Source organism: Sorex fumeus, unplaced genomic scaffold (assembly GCF_029834395.1).
Source record: "Sorex fumeus unplaced genomic scaffold, SorFum_2.1 ptg000128l, whole genome shotgun sequence".
NCBI classification, from domain to species: Eukaryota; Metazoa; Chordata; class Mammalia; order Eulipotyphla; family Soricidae; genus Sorex; species Sorex fumeus.
Window position 1 is genome coordinate 2,508,976 of NW_026606185.1, and position 26,257 is coordinate 2,535,232.

At 54.6% G+C, this 26,257-nt stretch overlaps 1 protein-coding gene across 1 annotated transcript; it reads left to right on the top strand.

Moving 5' to 3' along the window:
* Nucleotides 1–6,431: 6,431 nt before the first annotated feature.
* On the top strand, nt 6,432–25,610 carry ENTPD6 (ectonucleoside triphosphate diphosphohydrolase 6). The gene is made up of 13 exons (XM_056138033.1): nt 6,432–6,723; nt 9,348–9,424; nt 12,336–12,479; nt 14,309–14,384; nt 15,437–15,472; nt 15,960–16,048; nt 16,516–16,595; nt 18,399–18,463; nt 19,639–19,749; nt 22,774–22,914; nt 23,950–24,006; nt 25,274–25,386; nt 25,464–25,610. Exons 1-13 carry the CDS (start codon nt 6,432–6,434, stop codon nt 25,560–25,562), a joined length of 1,380 nt encoding a protein of 459 aa, XP_055994008.1. The 3' UTR covers nt 25,563–25,610.
* The last annotated feature ends 647 nt before the right edge of the window (nt 25,611–26,257 follow it).

Genomic DNA, 26,257 nt, shown 5'->3' on the forward strand with positions numbered 1-26,257 from the left:
TTTTTAATGGGTAGGCAAATTTAATAAAGAGAAACTTTTACCTGGAAATGTCCTATGCCAACTATGTCCTATGCCAACTAACCACTTAGCTCATGGTTTTTGGACTAGCTGATAGCATGATAAAACTTGGGAATGTTAAAGGATTTAATGAAACATTTTCACTGTTCTAAAACATCAGTGCTCTTTTAATATCCCCATTATTCAGGGCTGGAGCGCTAGCACAGCGGTAGGGCATTTGCCTTGCGCGCAGCCAGCCCAGCCGAGCCAGGTTCAATTCCTCCGTCCCTCTCAGAGAGCCCGGAAAGCTACCAAGAGTATCTCGTCCGTACAGCAAAGCCTGGCAAGCTACCTGTGATGTATTCGAAATGCCAAACACAGTAATAAGTCTCAAAAAAATGGAAATGTTTCTGGGCCCGCTCGAATAAATCAGTGAACAACGGGAGGACAGTGACAATTCATCCTTTGAAAGCACTACTTTACAGCTCTATAAATGCTTTTGACTTAATGGTCACTTAGCAACAGGAAGCCTTGAGTCTGACGGCCCAGCCAGAGGAGACCTGGAAGGTGAGGCTGGCTGCCTGGCACCGCTTTCCTCTGCCAGCTTCTCTTCCTCTGTTCCTTCCTGGCTCTTTGCCATTGTTTCCTTCATTCTTGAGCTAACACCCGCTTCATGCAGATGACTCCCCGGTTCCATGTTGGCTCTGTCTTGCTGTCATTTCTGTTCTACAAGCACAGCGTTCATTTCCGTTACCTTCCTAGACTCAGAGGCGTTCAAGGATATTTTTATTGTGGTAAGATACATGTTCCATAAAATTGGCCCTTGAGGTCTGGAGAGATACAGCAGGAAAGGCATGCAACTGTCTTGCATGCAGCTGTCCCTGGTTCCCTCAGCACCCTGTAGGGTTCCCTGGGCATCTCTAGGAGTGATCCCTGAGCACTACCGGGTGTGTCCCAACCCCCCTCCCCAAGTTACCAAGTCCACCATTTTTAAGTCGACAGTTGGGTGTTATTAAGTACATTCACGTTGTTGTGTTCATCAGGACCATCCAGCTCCAGAATTTTCCATCTCCCAGATGGAATCTCTACCTGTTAAACCTTTAATTATTCTTCCTCACTGTCCCCCAGTCCCTTGGAGTACTGTTCTACTTTCTGTAATGAATTTCACTTGCTCCAGGTAAGTGAAATTACATCAGTGGTCCTTGTGACTGGCTTTTGTCACTCAGCACCGTGTCACCAGGGTTCAGTGGCCTTTGAGCTGGCCCCACTCTCCTGTGGTTATCCAGCCAGCACTCCAGGCCCCTGCTTGCAGCTCCTTTGGACACATATCTGTAAGACTACTCAGTCCTTTGGTGTTCTTAGCTGTTTGAGGAAAGGCCAGACAGTTTTCCTGTGTGTCGGCCCTGCTGTACAGACCCACAGGGACCAGCCTTCTCCCCGGCCTTTCTACGCTGCTTTTCCTCCTGGTGGTGGTGAGCCCCGTGGCCAGGAGGTGGGACACCGTTGTTGGATGACCTCTCTACTGATGATGCTGAGCAGGTTTCCTTGTGTTCCCTGGCCTTGTAGAGATCTTTTGAAAGCAGTCTCTTCAAGTTCTTGGTACTTCTATTGTTGAGTTTTAGGACTCTCTGCAGAATCTAGATGTTTATCCCTTACAAGATGATTTGAAATACTTTCTCCCAGTCTGCCAGACACCTGTTTAGTGCACATGTTAGAAACGGTCCTCCCCAGCAGAGCTGGCCCTGAGGGCCTTCGATGGCCCCCTGGGGAGGTGCTGCTCTGCCCTGCTGTGAGGAGGGGGCCAGGGCTGCTTGGGGAACTGGACCGTGCCAGGATCAAACGCTAAGCCTCTACTTGTCGTGCGCATGCTCTAGCCTGGAAGCTTCCTCCCTACACTTTGGGGGCCTTTTTTCTCAATTGTTCGTGCCCTTTGATTAAAAAAGGTTTTTTTTTTTTTTTAATGTGGTCCCATTTGCCTTTGTTTCATTTTTTTCCTCTTCTGTTGCCTTTGCTTCTGGTACTGTATCCAAGAAATTATTGCCCAATTTGAGGTCATGAAGATTTCCTCCTATGCTTTCTTCTAGGAAATCTGTAACTTTAGATTTTTACATGTATTCATTATTTGGGTTGTCGTTGGGCCACACGGATGGTGTTCAGGAACTCCTCCCAGGTCTGGGCTTGAAGGACACTGCTGGGGATCAAGTCCAGGCCTCCTGCTTGCAGAGCACATCCTCCGCCCTTGGAACTGTCTTTCCAACCCTACACGTAGGTCTTTACTCCATTTTGAGTAGATTCCTGTATGTGATATAAGGCTCCACCTTCATTCTTTTGCATGAGGACATCCAGATAACACAGCAGCAATTGTTAAAGAGACAATTCCTCTATGAGTGGTCCTGATACCCTTGTCAAATATCTTTGACTATAGGTGTGAAGGTTTATTGGGGTCTCTTCCATTCCCGTTGGTCTGTGTGTCTGTCTTTATAACACTGACACAACAGATGGATTACTATAGCTTTTTTTTTTTTAAACATTTTTGTTTGGTTTTGGTTTTGGTTTGGAGACTACACCTAGCTGTGCGCAGGCCTTCCTCCTGCTTCTGAGCTCAAGGATCACTCCTGGTAGACTCGGGAGACCATCTGGGGTGCCAGGGATTGAACCAGGTTGGCCATGAGCAAGGCAAGTACCCTAGGCGCTGTACTTTCTCTGCTGTCCCTGCTTTAACACTGGAGACTGGGACACCAGCTTCATTCCTTAGGTATTCCTTTTGGGGCCAGACCTGGTGGTGCAATGAGGAACGGGCCGTGCAGGGCAAGGGATGGAGCCGAGCCTCCCAATGCAGTGCAGTGCTCCAGCCTTTTGAGCCTCTCCCTGGGATATAACTTCACTTACTTGAGTCTTGTTTAACTTCTTTCTGCAATGTTTACAGTCTTGAGCATGTGCCAAGGGTGTAACCCTTTTGTCCATCTGTTTCAAGTACAAGATGGGTCTGCTCTGATTTTACTCATCGTCTTCCAGTTTTTTTTTCTTTCCTTCTAGTTTAATCTGACCTTTTGTTTCCTTGCATCTGTTATATTATGCCCCCGCCCCCCCCGCCGCAGTGTGGGTATCTGAGGGCCCCTGGCACACTCAGCTCGGTGCTTAGCTTTCTGTGCCATGTCTGGCTGCTGTGGCCTTCCCCAGGGGCATGGACTCTTAACATTTTTTGAAATTTAAAATTTCTGTATGGGAGAAAGAAGGAGATTTTAAAAAGGAAGTCAGAAAGACCTTTCTGTTACCATGAAAGGTTGAGGGATACTTTAAAAAAAAAATTAAGTAGGGCATCATGATTTATAGTGTTGTTTGTAGAAGAGTTTCAGATATAGAATGTTCTAGCACCAATCCCACTATCAGTGTCCCCAGGTTCCTTCCCTACCCCCTACCCCCAGCCTGCCTCCTTGACAGACACATTTTTAAGTCTCGCTGCTGTAGCCTGGATCTCCTGCTTTCAGGGTTCTTGACTCCTGTGGTTCAGAGATATGTATGAACCTCCACATCCCCATGTCCTCAGAACCTGGCCCCTGCCTCCATTCCTCGTCGTCTCTTCTTCCCCACCCCAATTTCTTTTTTTTTTTCACTCCTGAATTCTGACTGGAGTGATAGCACAGCAGGTAGGGTGTTTGCCTTGCACACGCCTGACGTGGCTGACCCGAGTTTAATTCCTCCGTCCCTCTCGGAGAGCCCGGCAAGCTACCAAGAGTATCTTGCCACACAGCAGAGCCTGCCAAACTACCTGTGACGTATTTGATATGCCAAACATAGTAACAAGTCTCACAATGTTACTGGGCCCACTCGAGAAAATCGATGAACAATGGGAGGACAGTGACAGTGAATTCTTCCAAATCTTAATTTTTCAAATTTTATTTTTATAAAGTAGTTCACAATATTTGATTATATTTAATATTTGAACACCAACCCCACCACTATTACACCTTCCCACCACCATATTTTGTGTGTTTCCAATCCAAACCCCAACTCCTGCCCCAAAACAGAACCGAAATAATTTATTTTGTATTTTGTTTGTTATGAATAAACCACTGAAAGTGCTCCAAAAAACTTTCCTTAGGGGAGAGTGTGTGAAAATTGTTGTATTTCACCCAGGGGCCATTAAGCCATCTATAAGAAATTCTAATATGTTGTTAAAGGTTGAGCCTTATGTGCATATGTATGTATATGTATATGTATGTGTATATGTGTATACATATATCGCTGTATCATTGTCATCCCTTTGTTCGTCAATTTACTCAAGCTGGCGCTAGTAACATCTATTCCTCCCAGCCCTGAGATTTTAGTAGCCTCTTCTTACTCGTCTTTTCCCAACAATTGGAGACTCTTTCACAGTCAGGGATATGAGACCTGTTGTCGTTACTGTTTTGGGCATATTGAATATGCCATGGCTTGCCAGGCTCTGCCCATGCAGGCGGGATACTCTCAGTAGCTTGCTGGCCTCTCCAAGAGGCATATGTTTATTTCTCTCTCTATGGTTTGTTGCCTACTGTCTGAACCCCATCAAGTATGCTGTGGTAATTATGGAAAATGGGTAGAAGTGTCTTATAATGTGTTGCGTGACAGCAAAGCATTGTCTGGGTTCTGTGGGACTTCATTCATGCGTGAGGCTCTGCCCAAGCATCTGGAAAGTGGCCTGGAGCATGGCAGCGGTTGGGTAGTGGAGATTGGCTGCTGGGGCTGGGTCCTTTGGGGCGGGGAGGGCTCTCACCCGCCCCACTCTGGGACACCTCGAGTGAAAATAGCCTGGCGCGGAGTCCGGTGGCATGGTTATGGGGGCCTCATTTTATACTCCCGTCTGGGAGGAGCAGCCGTGAGTTCTGGAGGGTGATCGATGAGGAGATCACCTAGTGCCGGCAGGGTGTGGCTTCTGGGTGTGATCCCTGGTTCACCAGAGACTGGGGGAATCAGGCAGAGGATCTCTGCTCCCGGGTCCATTGAGCTCAGAGTTCAAGGTCACAAAGTTCCACATTATCTGGGTTCCATCGGACTTCCACTCCTGCGTGAGGCTTGGTCCGAGCATCCGGAAAGCAGCATGGAGCGTGGCAGTGGTTGGGTAGTGGAGGTCGGCTGCTGGGGCTGGGTCCCCTGGATCCCCCTTTAATTTTTAATTTTAATATATTTTAATATATATATCTGTAAAAATATACTTCCCACTAAGATTGGTTGCCTTCTACTTTAAACCCCATGTAATGTGGTATGCTACTTTTAGATCACGAGTGGTGTGAGATATGAGATGTCGTATGGCCGTTTTGTCACGTGGTCCAGGAATAGGTTCACTCGTGGGTGAGGCTCACCCCCAGCATGTGAAGAGTGGCCATGAGCCTGGCGTCTGTTGAGTTCTGGAGAATTTCGGCTGCTGGAACTGGGTCCCTTGGAGCGGGGAGGGGCCTCACCTGTCCCCCCACCCCCACCCCTTCGGAACGCTCCAAATGAAACAGCCTGGCGCGGAGTCCAATGACATTGTTGCGGCAAGTCATTTTATGCTCTCTTCTGAGAGGAGGACAGTGAGTCTCTGGATCGTGGCCGTTGATGAGGTTATCACCACCCAGAGGCTGCTTCTAGGCATGACTGCCCCATTTCCAGAAACGGGGGCGTGCCCACACCAATTTCTTACCTTCCCCCTCCTCATTTCTGTCATCAAGGATAACTCAAGGACCCCTCCTTTTGATGCCTTGGGTTCTATATCTTCTGTTTGTCCTTCTGTTTTATTTCACTGAACATGAGATCTTCTTGTCCACCCAGTTGCAGAGAGTTGCATGATTCCCTCATCCCTTGAAGCTGCGGGGAATTCCAGCCTGTTATAGGACAGATATTATTGTCCCAGTCTCTTGAAGATTATTTCCTAAGATTTTCTCTTTTTATGTAATTTTCTCTCTAAGTTACCTCGTTTTCGTGGTATAGGTCTCTTGCATCTTTTGTTAAGTTGATTCCCTAAGGTCTTGGTGTTTTTGAACACTCTTTTGAATGGGGTAGACTCTTTGATTTGTTGGAGACACCGTGTACTTGAGACTTAAAATATCAAGGAGCTCAAAAGCCTGTTCCCTGGAACAGCCCTTGGAGGGGAGAGTCCTGCTGAATGGCCTCCCACTCTAGAAGCCTCCATCTGGGGCCAGAGACAGCTTAGGGCTTGGGGTGCTGCCCTGCAGCCAGCCCTGGCTCAGACCCCAGCACCAGCAGGGGGAGCACAGCCAGGTGTGGCCACATTTTTTTAAAAAGGTAATAATTCCTCAGCTTCTCTTCTGCGATTGGGATCAGTCCTCCAGAATCCCTCGGGGGTAAGGGGTGCCCGTCCGCCTGGCTGCTCTGGCCCCGAAGCCTCAAGGCTGCCTGCTCCTGCCACCTCTCCTCCCTTTCCTCCAGCACCCGCAGCTCCTGCCTCCTGACGAGCCATGAGGAAAGTCCCCACCAACGGGAACCTGCGGATGCCGAAGGCGGCCTACCCGCTGGGCCTCTTCGTATGCCTGTTCATCTACGTCGTCTACATCAAGTGGCACTGGGCCTCCGCCACGCAGGCCTTCCTCAGCCTCACTGAGGCTGCCACGGGAGCCCGGCGGGCCCAGCAGACCCGCGGCCCCTCCGGGGGGACCCCCCGCGGCCACGAGGTCTTCTACGGCATCATGCTGGATGCGGGGAGCACCGGCACGCGAGTGCACGTCTTCCACTTCTCCCGCCGTCCCGGAGGTACTATGGGGCCACTTTCCAGGCCCTTCCCTGGCCCTCCCTGGGCTTGCCATTTCCCAGGGACAGCGGTGGCAGCGGGGCCCACAACTCCGGCTCCCTGTCCTCAGCAGCTGGTCCCCCTCCGAGGTCTGTTGAGGTCCGAGAGGGTATTTGGTGGTCAGGTCCCCCTCCCAGCCCTCATCAGCGGTCCTTCTGGTGGCAGGACCATGGCACAAACAGGAGTACCGGATGAAGGGTGGGGCAGGAAGTCGGTGGGTGTCCAAGGGCTAGACCAGTAGGGCAGGGTGAGGCCCCTCTGGCCTCCCTGACAGCCCCGAGCAGGGCAGTGCTTCCTGTCCTTGGGGCCTTCGCTGCATCCCCTGCTGTAGGGCACTTACCACTCTGGTCTGTTTTTTTGTTTTGTTTTTATTTCCCTTTTTTTGTAATTTTATTTATTGAATCACCATGAGAGCAGTTAAAAAGCTTTTGGGTTTAAGTCTCAGTCATACAATGATCAAACACCCATCTCTTCACCAGTGCACTTTTTCTACCACCAAGAACCCCCATCCCACGCCCTCCCCCTACCTGTGGGGCAGATGATTTCCACATTACTCTCTCTCTACTTTGATTACATTCAATATTTGGACACCATTATTATTTGGGATTTTACCCCAACACTCAGATCTGCCGAAAAGGCAACCATAGACAATTTGTTTTCTATTGCTGGTTATGAATAACATATGATGTTGCACGGCCACAGTAGTGGCCGTGAAATTTTGGAATTCTGAAATTTTAACAATTAAATCTGGAGGGATTTCTGCCAAAACCTGCTGAGTTTTGAGATTTGGTCCTGAGTCTCTGGGATCATGGCCGGTAAGCAGCTTGATCAGGAGCCAGAGAGGCCATTCATGGGCGGCGACTCAGGGTCTTATTGGGACAGGGAGGACAGGGCCGGCTTCACCCCCATCCCATAAGGCCCCGTGTGTCTCGTCACTGCAGACCCAAACCTGACTGTCCAATGGCCTCTGGAAGATGGCAGCCTCCGAGACACCAAGGGGGAGCAGGCAGAGGGACAACACCCCTTCCCCGCTGGGGCGGTCCAGTGCCGGTAACCCATTGCAGGGACCGGATGTGTTTCTGCCAAAAGCCGCTGAGTTCCGAGATTTGTCTCTGAGTCTCTGGGATTGTGGCCATTAAGCAGTTCAGTCAGGAACCAGAGAGGCCTTGCTTCCAATTATATAGCTGAGCCCGAGGTGGTTTGTGGGTGTGTCTCCCACATACCTAACTTTTGGCCGCTTGCTTTCTTGCTAAACTTTGCCCCAAGTTTTTGGGGTCTGGCCAAAGGCACAGCAGCAGTTTTGGGGTATCTGGAAGTCTGAAGGTGCCATCAGGCTGCTGATGCACTCGCCTCACAGGTACAGACTGACCTGCTGGCAGCACCATACCCCCACCACTCTGGTCTTTGAACTGAGCTGGTCGTGTCTCTTTGTATCTGTGCGCCTCGCTCCATGGCTCAGGGACCACCTTTGATTTACTTTTCCACTGCTCTGTTATTTAACCTATCACAATAGATACTCACATGCTGCATCTGCCCGTCCCCCTAGTTTCTGGAGTTTTTAGGTCACACATGGCATTGTGTGCTTCTTTATTAGTCATATGTTTCTAGGAGAAAGTTGCTCTGAACGTGTTGCTCCTGATTCCCCCCCCCTTATGTCTCCGAATCTTATGCCATCAGGTGCTCCGAACACTTTTCCATGCTCTTTGCACCTGTGTCCCAGATCTCCCTAATTCTAAAGGGCCCTTTGGTGCTGGAGAAACACGGACAGTGGGTCAGGGCTCGGGCTCTGCTTGCAGCCAGCTCAGGTTTGCTCCCAGCACCACGTACGGTTCTCAAGCCCTCTTAATAGGAGATAGTCCCAAGCATCAGGGAGACCTAGAAAAGGAAGACAAACCAACCCAAAAAAATGCCCCTTTTTGTCAAAACAGCAAATGCTTCTGAGAATGTTGTGGCGTGTCCTTGCATAATCAAGGAAATGATTTTTATATTTGTAGTTTGGAATCTTCTGCCAACTTCCTCTATGAGTTCACTTGGCAATAAATAAGTGTCAAATCTTGACATTTTTAATGAACACTTTTTAATATTGTAAATTATTCTTCAAAGTTGCTCAGAAGTTGGGCGCCTGACACCTGGCTCTGTGCTCAGCAGTGACGGGGTGTGTGTGTGTGTTGGGGGGGGGGGGGGGTTGCTGGTTGGTTTGTTTTAAGTGAAGTTTTGGTCTAAACAGATATAATAGTTATCTTAGTTGACCAAACTACAGAGGCAGAATCCAAGCAGGAGGTGGGGATGGGCTCTTGCTATTCTGGATCAGGCTTTTTTTTCTTCCTTTTTATTTTTTAAATTTTTTTTTTCATTTTGCAATGTCTGCCTGTGCATATATTCCCGGTTTGCCTTTGTGAAAACAGTTTTCCAGGGTTGGGGAGAGCTCAGTGGGCCACAGTGCAGCTTGGCATGCAGCAGCCCCAGATTCCATTCCTTGGCACTACATGTCCCCTGAGCACTGCCAGCAGTAACCCCCAGGCACCGGGAGGAGGCTCAGAAACAGAAAAGGAAGCAAACAAAGTAAACCAACCTGTTTTTCCCTTAGAAACTCCCACCTTGACCCATGAAACCTTCAAAGCACTGAAACCTGGCCTCTCTGCTTACGCTGACGATGTGGAAAAGGTAACAGTCTCTGCTGCTCTGTTTGCCCTGCTGACTGCCTCCTCGCTGCCTCCTTCCCTCCAGCCTCTTTTCCCTGAGCCCGGCCCCCCTTCTCAAGCACGGCCTCTCTGACGTGCTGCCCGCATGCCCATGGAGGAGCCCAGGACAGCACCTGGGGCCCAGGGACCTGCTGCCCTTGCCTCTCCAGATACACGCACCACCCCCTGCCCCTGATCAGTCCCGGGCTGGGACGGGGCTCTGCAGGCTGAGACCCAGCTTCCATCTCCAGAACCACCTGGCGCCCCCAGCATTGCCAGGAGCAGCCCCTGAGCACGACCCAGAAACAGGTTCAGGGCTCATTTTGTTTGGGTTCGTCTGATTGACAGCTGTTGACTAGAACAGCTTTAAAGTGTTTAAAGCAAAGTTTACAAAGCCAGACAAGTGTGAAAGAAACAAGCTGCCAAACTTTAATTCGGAGTCAAAGAATGGCTGCTCAAGACATATTTACTCACCATGCTGTACAGTGTTGTCAGTGGTGGGCTGGGCCTTCGTGCATTCAGCATTCCAGCCGCACACCCCATCACTGTCTCAGGGCCCCGACCTCCTTCCCACTTCCCACCATGGTAAGCTCAGCTCCCTCTCAGGTCTCAGGTTCTGTAGCACCTGGCCATTGTTCCCCTCGCGGTATCAGTGCAGCCAGTCTGCGTCTGTCTCTCTCCTGCTGTGTGTCCATCTGTCTCTCTCCTGCTCTGCGTCTGTCTGTCTCTCTCCTGCTCTGGACTGTATTTCTCTCTCCTTCTCACTGATTTTCTCAGCATGGTCCCCGCCAGCTCCATCCCTGTAGTGGCAGCTTGCATCATTTCCTTTTAAGTCACAGCCAAGTAGTATTCCGTTTTGTGTTTATACCATAGTTACTTTTTCTGTTCTTGGATATTTGGGTTGTTTGTAACATCTGTACCTTTAAGGCCCATACATTTCGTCTGCTCTTACTACAGGCTCCAGCATTTCCAGTAACTCACTTATAATGCTGGCAGAGCTATTCAGTTCTACTTGGTTTAAACAGGTCTGAAAAAAGAATATGCAGGAGCTGGAGCAATGGTACAGGGGGTAGGGCCTTGCATGAGACCAACCTAGGTTCAATCCTGGCATCCCATATCGTACTCCAACCACCGAAGCCGGCCTGAGTTTGATCCCTGACACCACATAGAGTCCTCCCAGTCCTACCAGGAGTGATCCCTGAGCCCAGAGCCAGGCGTAAGCTCTGAGAACTTCCAGAAAAGAGTGTGTTTGTGTGTATCTGAGCAAAGTGTCGCCAGTCATCCCTGTGTGGCATTCATGGTGCATGCACTTTGATTCTAACACTGTAATTTAGAGACCATCTACCCCCAGGATGTTTGAGAAGAGCTTCTTTTTTTTTTTCAAAGTAAAATAGTTTTATTTAGGGACTATGAGGAGAGAGAGTACCTAATTCAAGAGAAAGCATAGGGGAGAGAGAACGCTGAGAACAACCCTGAAAGCAAAGGAGAGAATTGACACCACATTCCAGTGGAGGTGCAGAGACCCCAGAATGGAGCTGCGTGAAGAGCATTGTTCATCCTCCTGGCCCAGTGGGCTGTGTTGTACAGGTCGCCGTGGAACCCATGGGGGGCTTCCCCTCCTAAGGGCACGGAGGTGGTGGTTCATTTTTTTTTTTTATTTATTGAATCACTGTGGGAAAAGTTACAAAGCTTTCAGGTTTAAGTCTCAGTCATGCAATCATCAAACACATTTCCCTTCACCAGTACTTATTTTTCACCACGAAGAACCCCAATATACCCCCCTTCTTACCCCTCCCAATGCCTGTGAGGCAGGTAAATTCTAGTTAACACTCCATGTACTTTGATTAGATTCATTGTTTCGACAAAAGATGCACCATTATTATTTAGAGTTTACACCCCAAAATCAGACCTGCTGAAAAGGCATTGTGAAATAATTTGTTTTCTACAGCTGGTTAGCAGCCGCGCGATTTTAGATTTCTGATATTTTACTTATTAAGCCTGGAAGTATTTCAGCCTAGAGTCAGATAATTATGAGATTGGTTTCTGTGGCTCTGCAGCCATGACTGTGCCGGAGAGCCGCTCGTGGGGGGCAACTCGTGACCTCGGTAGGGCGTGAAGGACGAGCCCCCCTTCCCATGAGGTTTCAGTTGCCCCATCACCACCGGCTCATACCTGGCTTTGCAAAAAGCTCCGAGGTGGCCGCCATCTTGCTGTCCAGGGGGGAAAAGGCAGAAAGGAGCAACACTCTTTCCCTCCCCGGCAGGCATGATGCCATGGATTAATGCATAGTCCATTCGCTTTTTTGCCGCAAGCTGCCGGGCTCTGCATTAAGTCCTTGTGCTTCTGGAGCCATGGCCGTACCGGAGGGCCGCTTGTGGGGGTCAACCCGTGACCTCGGTACGGCGTGAAGGAGGTGGTGGTTCTTACCTCAGCTATGCTTCATCACCAAATATAAGGACAGGCACGTGTTGGCACCTTGCCTCCTAGGACATGGCTTGAGAAGCCCAGCAATTTTCATCATTTTTCTTCTTCCCCCCGCAACTATGAGGCCTCATCTCTCTTTGTACCTTAGACATTCTAGCGGTCATTCCTAGGGTTTGTTGTGGTTGATGGCGCTGTCCGGGGACTTCATTGCTAGAAGAGCCCCAGGATTCACCCATGGTCACGGGGGTTTCAGCTCACTGGTGTCCCCTAGTGAGGTGGGAAGTGGAGCCTCGGAGCCGCACTGCCAAGCCCCGTGCCAGGAGAGCACTGCTCCCGCCCTGCTGCTCTCTGGGGTCCCTTCTGCCAGATTAGGAAAACCAGGGTGGGAGGGATGTGCTTGTACCTGCATCAAGCCTCTAGGGGGAAGGCACCCGTGGGCCCTGACAACCCCACTGTTCCTCCTTGTGCAGAGCAGTCGGGGGATCCAGGAGCTGCTCGATGTTGCCAAGCAGGACATCCCCTTCGACTCCTGGGGGGCCACGCCACTGGTCCTCAAGGCCACCGCTGGGTTACGCCTCCTTCCAGGAGAAAAGGCTCAGAAGTTACTGCAAAAGGTAACCTCCCTCTCTCTGGGGCTCAGGGGCCGTGGCTTCTGAGCCCCGCGAATCTCAGCTGCATGGCAGTGTCCAGCAGTGTCCAGTAGGTAGCTGTGCTGGGCAGTTCTGTGCAGAAGATCTCCATGAGGGGGCAGGATGATGGATGAGCATTTTCTTCCTTAGGTGTTCAGAGCTGTCTGTGCATGCGTTTGTAGGTGGAGTCAGTGTTTTATCATAAGCAGAACAACTTACTTTGTTTTAAAACTGCTTTATGGGGACCAAGAGGGGTAGCACAGCCATATCTGCAAGCCAAGCCAGGTATGATCCTCGGCACCCAGACGGTCCCTCAAGCACAGCCAGGATTGACCCCAGGTGTGGCTTAAAAACAAACCCAGAAACTGCATTCTGTTTTCAGAGGCACCTGTCAGGTCCCAGACGGCCTTGTGCGCTTCAGCCTCCTTGCTCCCCGAGAGTTGCTGACCTGCGCTTGGCTTGGGCTTGGTTGTAGCCATAGGGAAGGCCCTTTAGCCTTCTGCCACATACTCAGGGTTTCCGTCACAAGCTGTATCCCCATCCCCTCCAGCCCCCCCGCTTCAGACACCCCTGGGTCCCAGCACTGAGGTGCACACAGAGTCCTATTACTAACTAGGCCAGGGAGCTGTTCCAGACAGAATGGTCAGTCTCGTATTCTCGATAGCTTCTAGCGACTTAGCTATCCCATGATCAACAGCTGCATCTCTGCACTGGGTGTTAAACAGGACAGATGGCCACATATCCACACCCAAATGGGGACAGACCAGACCATCCGGAGGGCTGGGTGCATCCCTGGCATTCCGTGTTTCCCTGAGCACAGCCGGGAGTGACCCCTGAGCACTGCTAGTTGTGCTAGGGGCTCAGAAGCCACGCCTGCCCCAATAAAGCAAAATTTGGTGCTGGAGATGGGCACTTAGCTTGTACATGTCCAATCTGGGTTTGATCCCCAGTTCCCCATATGGTCCCCTGAACCCCACCAAGAGTAATCTCAGAGCACTTAAGTATATTGCCAAACTTGATAGAGGAGATTGTCAGCAGATTCTGAGTGAAGATTGCCCTCCTTAATGTGAATTGGCCTCATATAATCTGAAGAAGCCTTTAATAGAAACAAAAGGCTGATTGGGGCTGGAGCAATAGCACAGCGGGTAGGGCGTTTGCCTTGCATGCGACTGACCCGGGTTCGATTCCCAGCATCCCATATGGTCCCCTGAGCACTGCTAGGGGTGATTCCTGAGTGCAGAGCCAGGAGTTACCCCTGTGCATCACCAGGTGTGACCCAAAAAGCCAAAAAAAAGAAAAAGGCTGATTGCCTTGAACAGGAGGGAATTCCATACCTTTGCACTTGAACTGAAACACACATTCTTCACTGAGTCTCCAGCCTTGTGGGAAATTGTCTTTCTTAATAATAACCCTAAAGTTAAGATATTTCCCAAGGTAAAAAAAAGCGTACTTGAGACGGTGAAACGGCAGAGGTGTGCCAGGCAAGAATAGAGTAAAAATAGAAGTGCTTGCTGATTGTTCATCACCCAGTGGCCAACACTTGGAATGGTCCCAGCCTTTGCTCTTAATGACCCTGTTCTGGATGGCTCACAGTGGCTCCATTGTCTGGAGCCAGGGAGCCACAAGGGGGAACAGAAGTTAAGCTCGAGCTGTCAGCTTGTGCCCTTGTTGGGGAGTGATGAAGCCGCCTGAGCCCCGCCAGCCAGCAGCTCCGCAGCGCCCCCTGCTGCCCCGTGGCCGCCGCCAGAAGCCTGGCCTGTTTGGGGCTGCCTGGGCCAAGCTCCCTGTGGTGAAGGCCTGTCTCATTCATGCAGGTGAAAGAAGTCTTCCGAGCGTCCCCATTCCTGGTCGGGGATGATTGTGTTTCCATCATGAACGGCACAGATGAAGGTAGAGTTCGTGAAGCGCCCGGAGGGAAGGCAGGCATGGGGCCAGCTCGCAGCTGTCCTGCCCCGGGGGTTCCTCCTGGCCTCAGTCAGTCTCCTTCCCACCTCTCCAAACCTAATTCAGTGCAGAGTCTCTAAAAACCAATCCTTTTGGTAGCTGAAGAGTTTGCAGTTGTGTAACTGCTCTCGTTAGCAGAGAGATGCTGAACAAGGTTCTTCCCCAGACCCTGGTTTGAAATAGGGCCTTGGGGCTGGAGTGATAGCACAGTGGTTACGGCATTTGCCTTGCACGCAGTCCTAACCGGGTTCGATTCCCAGCATCCCATATGGTCCCCCGAGCACGGCCAGGAGTAATTCCTGAGTGCATGAACCAGGAGTAACCCCTGTGCATTACTGGGTGTGACCCCAAAAAAAGCAGAAAAAAAAGAAACAGGGCCTTAAGAATGAGTGGAAAGGGCTGGACAAATGAGTCCAAGCCTGCAGGGCATTTGCCTTGCAGGCGCTGACCAGGGTGTGATCCTCAGCACCCCATGTGGTCCTCTGAGCTTGCCAGGAGTGATTCCTGAGTGCAGAGCGAGGTGTGCCCCCTCCAAAAAAGCAAACCAACAACAACAAAAAAGGAGTGGAGAGGGTGGTGGTGGAGAGAGTACAGGGGCTAAAGCGCTGGCCCTGCCGACGGCCAGCCAGAGTCCCCCTGTCCTTGCCAGGAGTGACCCCTGAGTAGCAGAGCCAGGAGTAAGCCCTGAGCACCACAGGGTGTGGCCGCAAAACAAAATCAACAGCAACAACAACAAAATAGCACAAGAGCTGGAGAGACGCATTTGGTTCTCTCCCAGCCTCTTCCTAGAATTCGCCCTGGGAGAATGGCCTAGAAGGGCTCCATGGTGCCAGCACACGGCCTGAGCCCTGGGGCTTCTCTGAGACCGGAGGGTTGTTCCATCAGCTCTGAAGTCAAGATGGAAAGGGCCTCACGTGGTGGTGGCAGCTCGGCCAGGGTCCGGGTGCCACTTTGGTCCTCTATGTCTCAGTGTCTCTGTCTCTGTCTCTCCCTTACAGGCGTCTCTGCGTGGATCACTGTCAACTTCCTCACAGGTGCGTCCCCTCCAGGGCACTGGGGCTGCTGCTCAGGGGTGGTGGGGGTCCCTCTCAGGAGTCAGAGATTCCAGGTGTTTCCAGCCCTGCAGGGCGGGCTCAGGAGGAGGGGGTGCCCCCATGGCGGCAGCCTGTGGAGAGGAGCGGGGGGTCTTCCCTGTGACTTGCCCTGGGGCTTGGGGTAGGCTCCTGACAGCCAGGCAGACCCCCAGGCAGACCCCCAGGAGCTGAGTGCTGCTTTCTCTGCCACAGCCACCCCTGTCCTTGGGGCAGCTCACTTCCTGCCCGTGATGGTGTGGTCAATGGAAAGGCCAGTGCGTCTCCCAGTTTAGACACAGACGCGCCTGAGCCGGGAGAGCCAAGGGCTGCAGCACGTGGCCTTGGGGCTCTGCCCAGGGACTCCGCCCGCATGTCCTCCAGGGCCTGGTCAGTGGGCTCTGCTCACTGCCGCCTTGGCGGCTGCTGCATAGTGTTCCCTCTGTCGCAGGAACCCTGAGAGGCCCCGGCCGGCGCAGTGTGGGCATGCTGGACTTGGGCGGAGGGTCCACTCAGATCACTTTCCTCCCAAGAATGGAGGTAACCAACCTCGGCTGACCCCTTGTGTAGGGTCCCCGGAGGAATGGATGCGCCCCCGGCTTGGTGCCTTGCTCCGTGAGGTTCACTTCTGCTCTCCCCTCAGCTGGAGCTCTTCCCCGGGGAGTAGATGGATGTGGGGGCCGGGGTGGTGATGAGCACAGACCAGAATGAGCCCCTCCCCCAGCCCACGCTGCCTGTGGGACAGGGCTCAGCCTGTGCCAAGACAGTTGCCACCCGGGGGAGGGAGACGTGTCCTGTGAACCAGGGCCCCGGTCATTGTCCTTGTGCCCACCGGAGGGCGGCATCAGGCAGTGCAGGGAGGTTGGACACTCCCCTGGCTCCCCTGGCCGCCTCGCTACCCGTGGCTCGGCCCCACGCTCTCCCTGCAGTGACCACGCGTGAGCTGTGCGCGAGGGCCTGGCCGTTGGCGGTATGGCCGACCTGAGGGGGGCCCCTCTGTCCTCCAGAGCACCCTTCAGAACTCGCCCCCGGGCTACCTGACGTCCCTGCAGATGTTCAACAGAACCTACACTCTCTACTCTTACAGGTGGGCCTGTGGACGAGCCTTCCTTCCCCCTCACTGCCCTTCCCTCTCCCTCCAGCTTTCCCCAGCCTTCTCCTCCCTGCTGTTTCCTCTCCCCCCACCCCCTTCATTTCATCTTTTTTTTTCTTTTTTTGAGTCGGGAGTGAGAACTTGGGCCACACCTGGTGGCATTCAGGAGACCCCGTGTGGTGCCAGAGATTAAGCCCAGACCTGCCACGCACGAAGCAAGTGTCTTTCCTGCCCTACTATCTCTCCAACCCAGTTTTTCATTTTACCTAGAGTAAAATTCCTCTTTTGTGCGTAGTTGGGGACGGTGTTCGGAAAGGGGGGGGAAGCATTCCTTGGGCCTCTCTCTGGGCCTTGGAGCTCAGGCCACGTGAGGGTGGCCTGCCTGTGCCGCACTGTCCTGTCCCAGACAGCCTCTGGTTTGTTAGTGTCACTAGCAGAGCCCCTGAACTCCAGAGAACCTTCTGGCAGAAACGGGACAGCCTGCTAACTGCCTGCCCGGGTTCCCTCCCTCGCCCACACCCTCGGGTGTAAGGAGCACACCCGCCAAGGGATGTGTGTCCTCGGGCTCTCCAGGTGACTCGCTCTCACCACCCATGTTTGGTGCTCTCGAGCCACTGCGTATGGACAGGATCTGGACGGCTGTAGGTGATGGGCAAGTGAAGGAAGAGCGAGGACCAGGTTAATAAATGATTGGTTGCCATTTCTTCCTTTCTTGCCCCTCATTTCTCCATCCCCGCTCATCTCTCCCTGGCAGCCTAGGCTCTCCCTCTTCTCTCTCGATTCTGACTCCCACTGCTTCTCTCTCCACCCCTGTTTATCTCTCTCCACCTTGCCCCCCCCCATACTCCACCCAGTGTGGAAGCATAAAAAACATAAGAAGCCCGAGATCAAAATACTTTAAGGTATTTTTCTCCTGTAGTTTTTTTTGTTTTGTTTTTGTTTTTTTTTCTTTTTGGGTCACACCCGGCGATGCATAGGAGTTACTCCTGGTTCATGCAGTCAGGAATTACTCCTGGCGGTGCTCAGGGGACCATATGAGACGCTGGGAATCGAACCTAGGTCGGCTGCGTGCAAGGCAAACGCCCTACCCGCTGTGCTATTGCTCCAGCCCCACCTGTAGTTATTTTTGTATGGACACAGTAGGAATTATACATTGAAGCTTGTAGGGCAGCTCTCCTGGGATCATCTTGCCACAGACTCAGACTACAGCGCTCAGGCCAGATTAATCATTCCTAACCCTAGCAGTGTCCAAAATCTAGTTACTACTTTTTGGATCATGTCAGCATTTGTCCATGACCAACCTCTTAACTTAAGCATTAGGCACTTTGGCCAGGCCCATCTGGATGCCAGGGTAGCACATAGCTCACTTCTTGCCCTGGGTCCATCTAGTCCCACATCGGGACCCTGCTTTTGGGGGTGCTAGGAAGTAAGGGCAGCTGAGGCTTAGGTTGAGAGAACAGATGCCCAGGAGGAACATATCATTTAGAGACATTAAATGACTCCCACATAACAAAAGCACAGCATTTGCTACTGTCTTCCTGTGCCCATACAAAAAGGGCATTGCTCTGAATAAACTACACAAAGGACTTAAGGAGAAGAGAAAAAACAATATTTACAAGTCAGCAGAGCACAAAGAAGTTACAAATAAACATAGAGGAAAGTCGAAGCACTGTGGTGGGAGCAACCCAATAAACCTAATCTACCTGAGGCTACATTATCCTACTCTGGGGTCCACGTGAATGTCCAGCAGTGTGAAGAGACGCCCTCCCCACCCTCACCCACCATATCTCTCCACAGCTACCTGGGGTTGGGACTGATGTCGGCACGGCTGGCGATCCTAGGTGGTGTGGAGGGGAAGGCAGGTGAGTGCTGGAGAGGGCTGAGTCTGAGGGACGGAGGCGGGTCCTTCTGGGGAGCCCTGGGGTGCTGGGAGGGAGGGGCATGAGTTTTGCCTGCTGGGTTTGTTCTGAAAAGAAAAAGGTGGGAGTGGAGTCATTTCCAAAAGCCCAGGCAGGGTATTCCCAGGCCAGGTCAACTATCAGGCTTGTATTTAAGGGCTCGGGCCAGAGCCAGTCCTGTGCTCTCCGGGCATGCAGGAGCCCTGGCCAGCACCACCATGATGTGCTGAGGCCTCAACTGGCCATGAAGCCTGGTGGTGGCGGCATTTCCACACTCAGAGACCCCAGGGGCCCCCGTCCTGGTTCTGCAAGCCGCCTGGGGTAGCCCCCCAAGGCCCAAGGTCAGCTCACCCCAGGGCTCGGCTCTCGGGCAGGACGGAATCGTCAGTGGGAAGATTCTTGTTTCCACGTACGAGCCGCGTTAACCTTTGTGCAAACTGAACGTGTGTTCTTGTCCGGAAACCGTCCTCTGCAGCCACCAGATGCCCGTTGACCAGGAGGCAGGGCCCCTGGGGTCACCTGTGATGAGGGTGAAGCTCAGCCGGCGGCAGTCACTCCACGGCTCTGAGGCTGTCTCCACGAGGTCAGGCCTGGGGCGCCGAGGTCCCTCCCTCCACAGAGCTGCTCCACATGTCCCTGGTGCTGCCCAGGAGAGGGAGTCCTGAGGGCCAGTAGGACAGGGCAGCCCCGGCAGGCCCAGCCCCACTCGTCCTGGGAGCACAGCCCAGAGTCTGGCGAGATCCGGGCCTGCCTGCCCGCTCCACTCCAGGGGCTGTGCTGTGGGGCCACAGGCCCTCCTCCAGCCAGCCTGACCCCCGGGCACCCTGGCAGGACCCTGCTATGTCTGTTCTGGTGGGGTGGCTGTGAGTGGTGACTGGACAGTGCTCACCTCAGAGCCTAGATCCACGTACCCACTCCGGAGGACAGTGGAGTGTTTTCTGGATGGAGAGGTATCACTGCGAGGGGCCCAGCCGCCTCCCTGCAGGCCAGGCGTCAGCTGGCAGAGAGAAGGCAGTAGCCTCAGTCCTGTGCGCGCCCAGTGCTCCGAGCCTGCTGTGCCCTCTCCTGCCCGACTGCCACAGGCGTGCCCAGGGTCAACTCTGCCCTTCCGCCTCTCTTTCCTTTCTTCTTGTTTCCAGCGGAGGATGGGAAGGAGCTGGTCAGCCCTTGTCTGTCTCCTGGTTTCAGCGGGGAGTGGGAACACGCAGAAGTGGTGTACCGAATTTCAGGACCGGCAGTGGGTACCGCAGGTCTGTAAACGGTCAGTGGCTTGGAAGGGTTCAGGTGGGCAGTAAGGAGGGCAGTGGCTGCTGGAGGAGGCCGCAACCTCCCAGGCAGCCTGAGGCTCAAGGTGGGAGATGATGATGAACCAGACCATACTGCCGCGAAAAACTTGATTTTTAACATTGTAACCAGAAAAATCAACCAACATCCAGAAGCAGAAAGGAATGGACTTGGACTCGGATCTGCTTACATTGTAATTAATGCTGCTTAATGGCCAATAGTTTCAGCGTGTCTTCAATGTGACAGGGCTTCTAGCTTCAATGTCAGGGGTCCCATTCTTTACAGCAGATGTGTTTCACAAAGGTTTTATAAATTCACCTTTGGTTACAGGTGATTTGTCTTGTAGAACCTGTTCCACAGTACAAGGAGGATTGTTTGGTCTGGTTTTGGGCGGTAGGTGTCCTCTTTTCTTGGCTACCCCTGTGGATGGTGAGAGCAGCTCAGCCTCCTGAGAGAGGACTTACGGACGCCGACTTACGGACTGGCGTTCCCAAGCCCGTCTTTAGGAAGGTTTCCCAGCTATTCCCATGGTGCTCCAGACTAAGTTTATGGCCTCTCGTGGGTCTATACAAAAAAAAAAAAAAAACCTACATATAAAGGCTCTTCGCTTACCTCAGCATGGCCCCAGAACTCAGTGGTCATTAAGCGAGGTTGCACAAAAGTAAAATTGTAAAAAAAAATTTTAATTTGGGGGCTGGAGAGATAGCACAGCGGGTAGGGCGTTTGCCTTGCACGCGGCCGACCTGGGTTTGATTCCCAGCATCCCATATGGTCCCCTGAGCACCGCCAGGAGTCACTCCTGAGCACAGAGCCAGGAGTAACCCCTGTGCATCGCTGGGTGCGACCCAAAAAGGAAAAAAAAATTTTAATTAAAAAAAAAATATGGGCAGTGTGTCCCCCCAAATGGCAGAGACGCTGGGCCCAGATCTCCTCCCCAGCTAGCCCGTACCCACCGTGGAACAGAAGTGGAGGCTCTGAGCATGAGAGTCCTGGGCTCTTCCACGGGGCTTGCCGCCCAGAGTGGAGGGTCTGAGGGAGGCATCTGTGTCTGCTGACAGGTGTCTAGGGAAGAGATGCCTCAGTATCCCCAGGCCCGAGACAGGCCTAGCCGGGCTGCTGGGCCAGCAGTTTTGGATCGAGTATCTGGGCTTCCCTCCTGCCATTGTGGCAGCGGGCAGGGCAGGACTGGGCTGAGCAGAGCAGGCAGGGCTTCCCACACAACCCGTGTGGTCTCTGTGCTTCATACTCTTCAGGTGTGTTCTAGAAGTGAGCACAAGAGGGGTGTGGGGGGGGCGGGTCAGTAGCACATGGCTTGGACGCTTGCTTGACCTGCCTTCAGTCCCTGGCTCTCCATATGGTCCTGGATCCCCTTCAGGGGTGATCCTTGAGGAATAAACCAGGAATAAGCCCTAAGCTCCACAGGGTGTGACCCAGAAGTAAAACCAAAAAAATTTTAATAAACTGGAAGAAAGGTCATAGTACCCTGTACGGGGCTGGCCCGCGGCAGAGGCCTCACTCACGTCCCATGTGTGGGCCTGGCCCCTTCCTCAGTCTGGCCCGTCCACCGAAAGGATGTGCTGGGTCCAGGGGCCACCGGGCTGGAGAGGGGGCAGCTTCTACAAACTCCCTGCCCTCAGCAACCCAGACCCATGCTGCCTGGAGTGAGCGCAGCCCCTGCACAGAGATCCTCTCCCACACAGCCCTCACCTCAGCGCTGACAGCAAGCCTGTCTCCCTTCCGCCCTGCAGCTGTGCAGGGGAGATGTACTGGAACGACCTGGAGAGCTCAGGAAGGCACTTTGTTTATCCTCACCTGTTATGCATATAAACAACCAAATGAAGGTGCGAACAGGACAGGTGCAGAGGGGGGCCTCAGGCCCCCAGCACCCCTCTGTACCCACTGGGCTGGAGGCTTGTGGGGAGATTCTGTTCCGCAGGCGTGATTAATTGTCATTGAGTGAGTCATTGGTCATTGGCACTGGGCTCAATTCTCAGCCCTTTTCCCCCCACAGAAGGTTGGGTCTGGGACCAACCTGCTTATTCTGAAGCCAGCCTCTGTCCTGGAGCAGCTGTGGTGCCACCAGTAGTCCCCCCCATAGTGCTATCAGCTCAGGCGTGCTAGAGAGGTGATGCGAACACAAGACTTCTCTCAGGAAGGTAGCACGGGGAGTCACACCTGTCGATACTCGGGTTACTCTTGACGCTGCACTCAGCACTCAGGAATCACTGCTGGCGGTGCTCGGGAAACCATACAGGATACTGGGGATCGAACGCGGGTTGGCCATGGGCAAGGCAGACGCCTGACCCACTGTGCTGTCGCTCCTGCCCCAGATAGCACAGAGGTTAAGGCATTTGCTTACCATGCCGCTGTCCCCAGTTTCATCCATAGTGCCACAGAGGTCCCCTGAACCCAGAGCCAGAAGTGGCCAGCTCAGCAGGCATGGCCCCCAAACAAACAAACAAAGCAAAAAGACCCCGGCATCGCTGGTCCAGATCCAGGAGGAGAAGCCCCGAGCAGGGCGGCAGTGGGAGGCAGCGCGAAGTTTCCCGGGGGGCCCTGGCAGCTGCGTGAGTCCAGCCCGTCCTGTTCCCCTGCACCAGTCTCTGCCAGCCCTGGGCTGAACTGTGCACAGGCAGGGTCCATGCCCACCTCATCACCTGCCGCAGAGGCCGGTTCTACCCCTCCTGAACCCTGAAGGGGAGCCCTGTGCAGACACAAGCGGCCTTCACTCCCTCCTGGCTTGGAAGGACAGGGACCGTGTGGCCTCGGGTGCCTGGCAGCAGAGCTCAGGGAGCACGGCTGGAGGGGCTCAGGGGACCCCCTCCCCCCCAGGATACCAGGGGGTCAACCCCAGGTTGGCCACCTGCAGGGCATGCCATGCCTCCTCTGTGCTCCTCAGCCCTGTGTGCAGTTCCTGAGAGGTGGGTTTCGAGGGCCGTGGTGCTGGTGAGCATTTGGGCCACTGACACCCGGCTCTGCGCCCTCCCCAGCCTCGAGCCTCCATGAGCTGTGTGCCCGCAGAGTGTCTGCAGTCCTGCGCCACAGAGTGCACAGAGCCGACGAGGGGAAGGACGTGGAGTTTTACGCGTTTTCCTACTATTACGACCTTGCAGCAAATGTTGGCCTCATAGGTAAGTAGGGTCTGTGGGCCTCCAGGCTCTGCCCGGCCAGAGGGCTGTGTGTGCCCTGCCCGCCCGTGCCCACGCCTCCAGGCTGCAGGGGCTCCCTCCCCTGAGCAGGTGGAGAAGTCATGTCAGCGGGACCAGAATGTCGGGCAGGAAATGGACTGTTCCGTGGGCTGCTGGGGACAGACAGGGACTGGGCCATGACGAGAGAGCTCCCAAGGCCCCCAGCGTTGGTGGGCAGGATGGGCAGGGGTCCTGGTGGATGAGGGCCTCTCTGTCACCCGATCCTCTCTGACACAGCTGAGCCCGTGAGGCTCTCCCCGGCAGCTTGCCCTCCACAGTGGAGAGACGGTCACTTCTGGCCATATCGCCAGTGGCCACCACAGTGTCCAGGGCCCCACTGGCCCCAGTTCCCCACTCAGGCCCCCAGGAAGCTCCTCTCCAGCATCCGGTGCTCCGTAGTGCCTCTCACCCTGACCAGGCTGCCCAGACTGGCGTCAAGGTCCTGAGCTGGGCTCAGCAGGGGCGCTACCCCATGCATGACAGGGCAACCTGTCACCCTAAGACCGCCAGCTTGAGGCTGTGCAGCACGCAGCGACTCCTCAGACCAGTCTTGAGGGGTGTGGGGGGGCCTCAGGGACCCTGCAGAGAGCACTGAGGTCTGGGGGTGCCTTGGAGGGCTAGGAGACACAGCTCTCGGGCCTGTGCCCCGGAAGGGAGGCCCCTGAAGGCCCAGCACCTGCTGCCCCACCACGGCCCTGCCTCTTGCCACCTCCACATCAGTGGAATCTTTCTCATACTCGGAAACTTGCTCTATTTTTACCTAAAATTCAAGGGTTTTCCATGAATTCCGAGGATCTTGAGGTGCCTCCTCTGGAGGGGGACCCCTGACCCCATCACCGCCCCGTGCCCCCCACAGCCATGTGCCATCCCTTATCCCCCAAAGCCACATCCCCTCAGAAACGGTGACGGGACCCGCCGTCAGCAGAGGGCTCCCTAGGACAGCACCTGTGCCCACTCAGGGCTCATGTCTCCCCACAGATGCCGAGAAAGGAGGGACCCTCCTCGTCGGGGACTTTGAGGTCGCAGCCAAGTATGGTGAGTGGCGGCCTCGCGTGTACTCAGGGAGCATGGCCTGCCCCATGCCCGGTGCCTGACACTGAGTGCAGCCATCATCGTGCTGCGGGGCCTCTCATGGTGCAGGACGTCGGGTGACCCTCGGCCCACTCCGCTCACCCCTTCCCGCCACCAGAGTCTTCCTTGTGAGTCCTCCTCCCCAGGGCCAACTTGGCCCTGACCAGTTCTCCGCTCCTGTTGCCTTTGGTCATTAGTTATTCTGCCAAGCTGTCTCTGTCACCCACACTTGAGGGAGACTGTTCTGTCTCTCTCTTGGCATGGTGCCTTCCAGACCCTTCCCCGTAACGTCCTTTTTCCCCAGGGCTGTGTAGTGCTCCAGTGTGTATATATCCCAGTTTCTGTCCCCTTTCATCTGTTGTTGGACACTGAGGTCCTTTCCAGGCTCGGGCTACTGTGAATAGTGGCAGGAAGGTCTTTCCTGAGGAGAGTCTGTGCAGGGTGCTGAGGCGCAGAGTGCGGGGTCAGCGGGAGGCTGAGAGGAAACTTGCGCTCGCTGCTGCTGGTGCTGCTGCGGACAAGACTTGCGGGTGGTCCCTGGCGTGCAGCAGAGGCCTGGGCCCCACCCTGTCCCCCACGGGCCCTCTCCTGCCTCCAGCCTCCCCGGGCAGGGTGGGGAGGGGCACTGTCCATGTGGAGGTCAGAAGGTACACTTGGTAGGTTTCTCTCGGGAGTGTCTCCCCCTCATCCCCAGTGACCCTTGTTTGGGGGCCCTGTGGTGCCCGGGACCCATGTGGAGCTCTGTGCCTGCTAGACACACTTCAGCCCTTTTCCGCTGTCACCATGGCCCCAAAATTGCTTCCCCCCACCCCCGACTTCCACCCTCTGCCTGCGGACGCTGTTGGCGTTCCTCACTCAGGGAGGCTTCCGAGCAGAATTCTGGAAAGGCCGTTGGTGGCTGGTTTTGCCTGTCCCCTTTGGGGACGAGAACCCTTGTCCTAAGTGTGTCTGGGTGTTTTCATTCCTCGGAAAGCCCAGGTCCATGCCCGGGAGAGGGGCCCGGGGACCAGCCAAGACGTGGCCGGTGCCATCACAGACCCAGCACAGCCGCCCTGGGCTCCACGCCGTGGTCGTGGCCACCACCAGTTGCTCCTCTGGCCGTCTCCACTCTTGGCCTCATGGCCAGCCCCGGAGGAGACTCGGTCAGCCCGGGCCCTGCTGCATTCTAGCCAGGGAGGGGGACCGCAGGGCCTGCAGGAGGCTCGGCCCGCTCATGCCCTCACCCCCGCAGTGTGCCGCACGGCGGAGACCCGGCCCCCGAGCAGCCCGTTCGCATGCATGGACCTCACCTACGTCAGCCTGCTGCTTCGCGAGCTCGGCTTCCCCGGGAGCAAGGCGCTGAAGGTGAGGCCCCGAGCAGACACCCGGCCCTGCACGCAGCCCGGCCCTCAGCCCCCTGCACTGCCCTTTGTCTTCTCTAGCTGACGCGGAAAATCGACGACGTGGAGACCAGCTGGGCCCTGGGGGCCATTTTCCACTACATCGACTCCCTGAGCAGGCGGCAGAGCCCCAGCTCATAGCAGCCCGCCTCGGAGAGAGCAGGACCTCGCCTCCCCAGGGAATCCCGGGGGAACGTGGCTCCCCCACCGCCCCAGCTGCAAGGTCGCCGTGCTGTGTGCCTGTGACAGGAGCCCTGTGTGCCTCCTCGTGTGTCTCCCCATCCTCAGTGACCGCCCTCCTCTCGGAAGCAACGCCACGAGACTGTCCCTCCATGCCCGCCCTCCTCCGGGACAGCTCTCTGAGTCTCCTGGGCGTGCAGGGCCAGCCCAGCCGCAGCGTCGGAGAGGGCCCCCTGGGGATGGGAGGAGGGCCGGTGGGGGGTGGCGGTCCTCCGTGCCTGCTGAGCCCTGGTGGCGGGTAGCGCTGTGGAAGATGAGAGCCCTGGGGCTGTGGCGGCACCTCCCTGGGAAGTGCCCTGGGGGCTCATCAGGACCCTGCCCACATCCTGTGCCCAGTCCCCCCCCATGAAAGTACCAAGAGTTGGACCAGCTGAGCCTTGTGTTCTTGAAATAAAGTGTTGACCAGGTGTCTGCCCCTCTGTGACTGCTCGTGCTGAGGGCAGGCGCCCACCCTGTCGCTGAAGCGTGCTCAGGTAGCATGGTAGGTAGTGTGCTGTGGGGCGGCAGCATCAGGAGGACGCAAGAGGCCACCCTTGGGCCCTCTGGTCCCACCCCCAGGGTGCTCCCCCAGTGCTGAGCCCTGGGTTCCTGAGGGT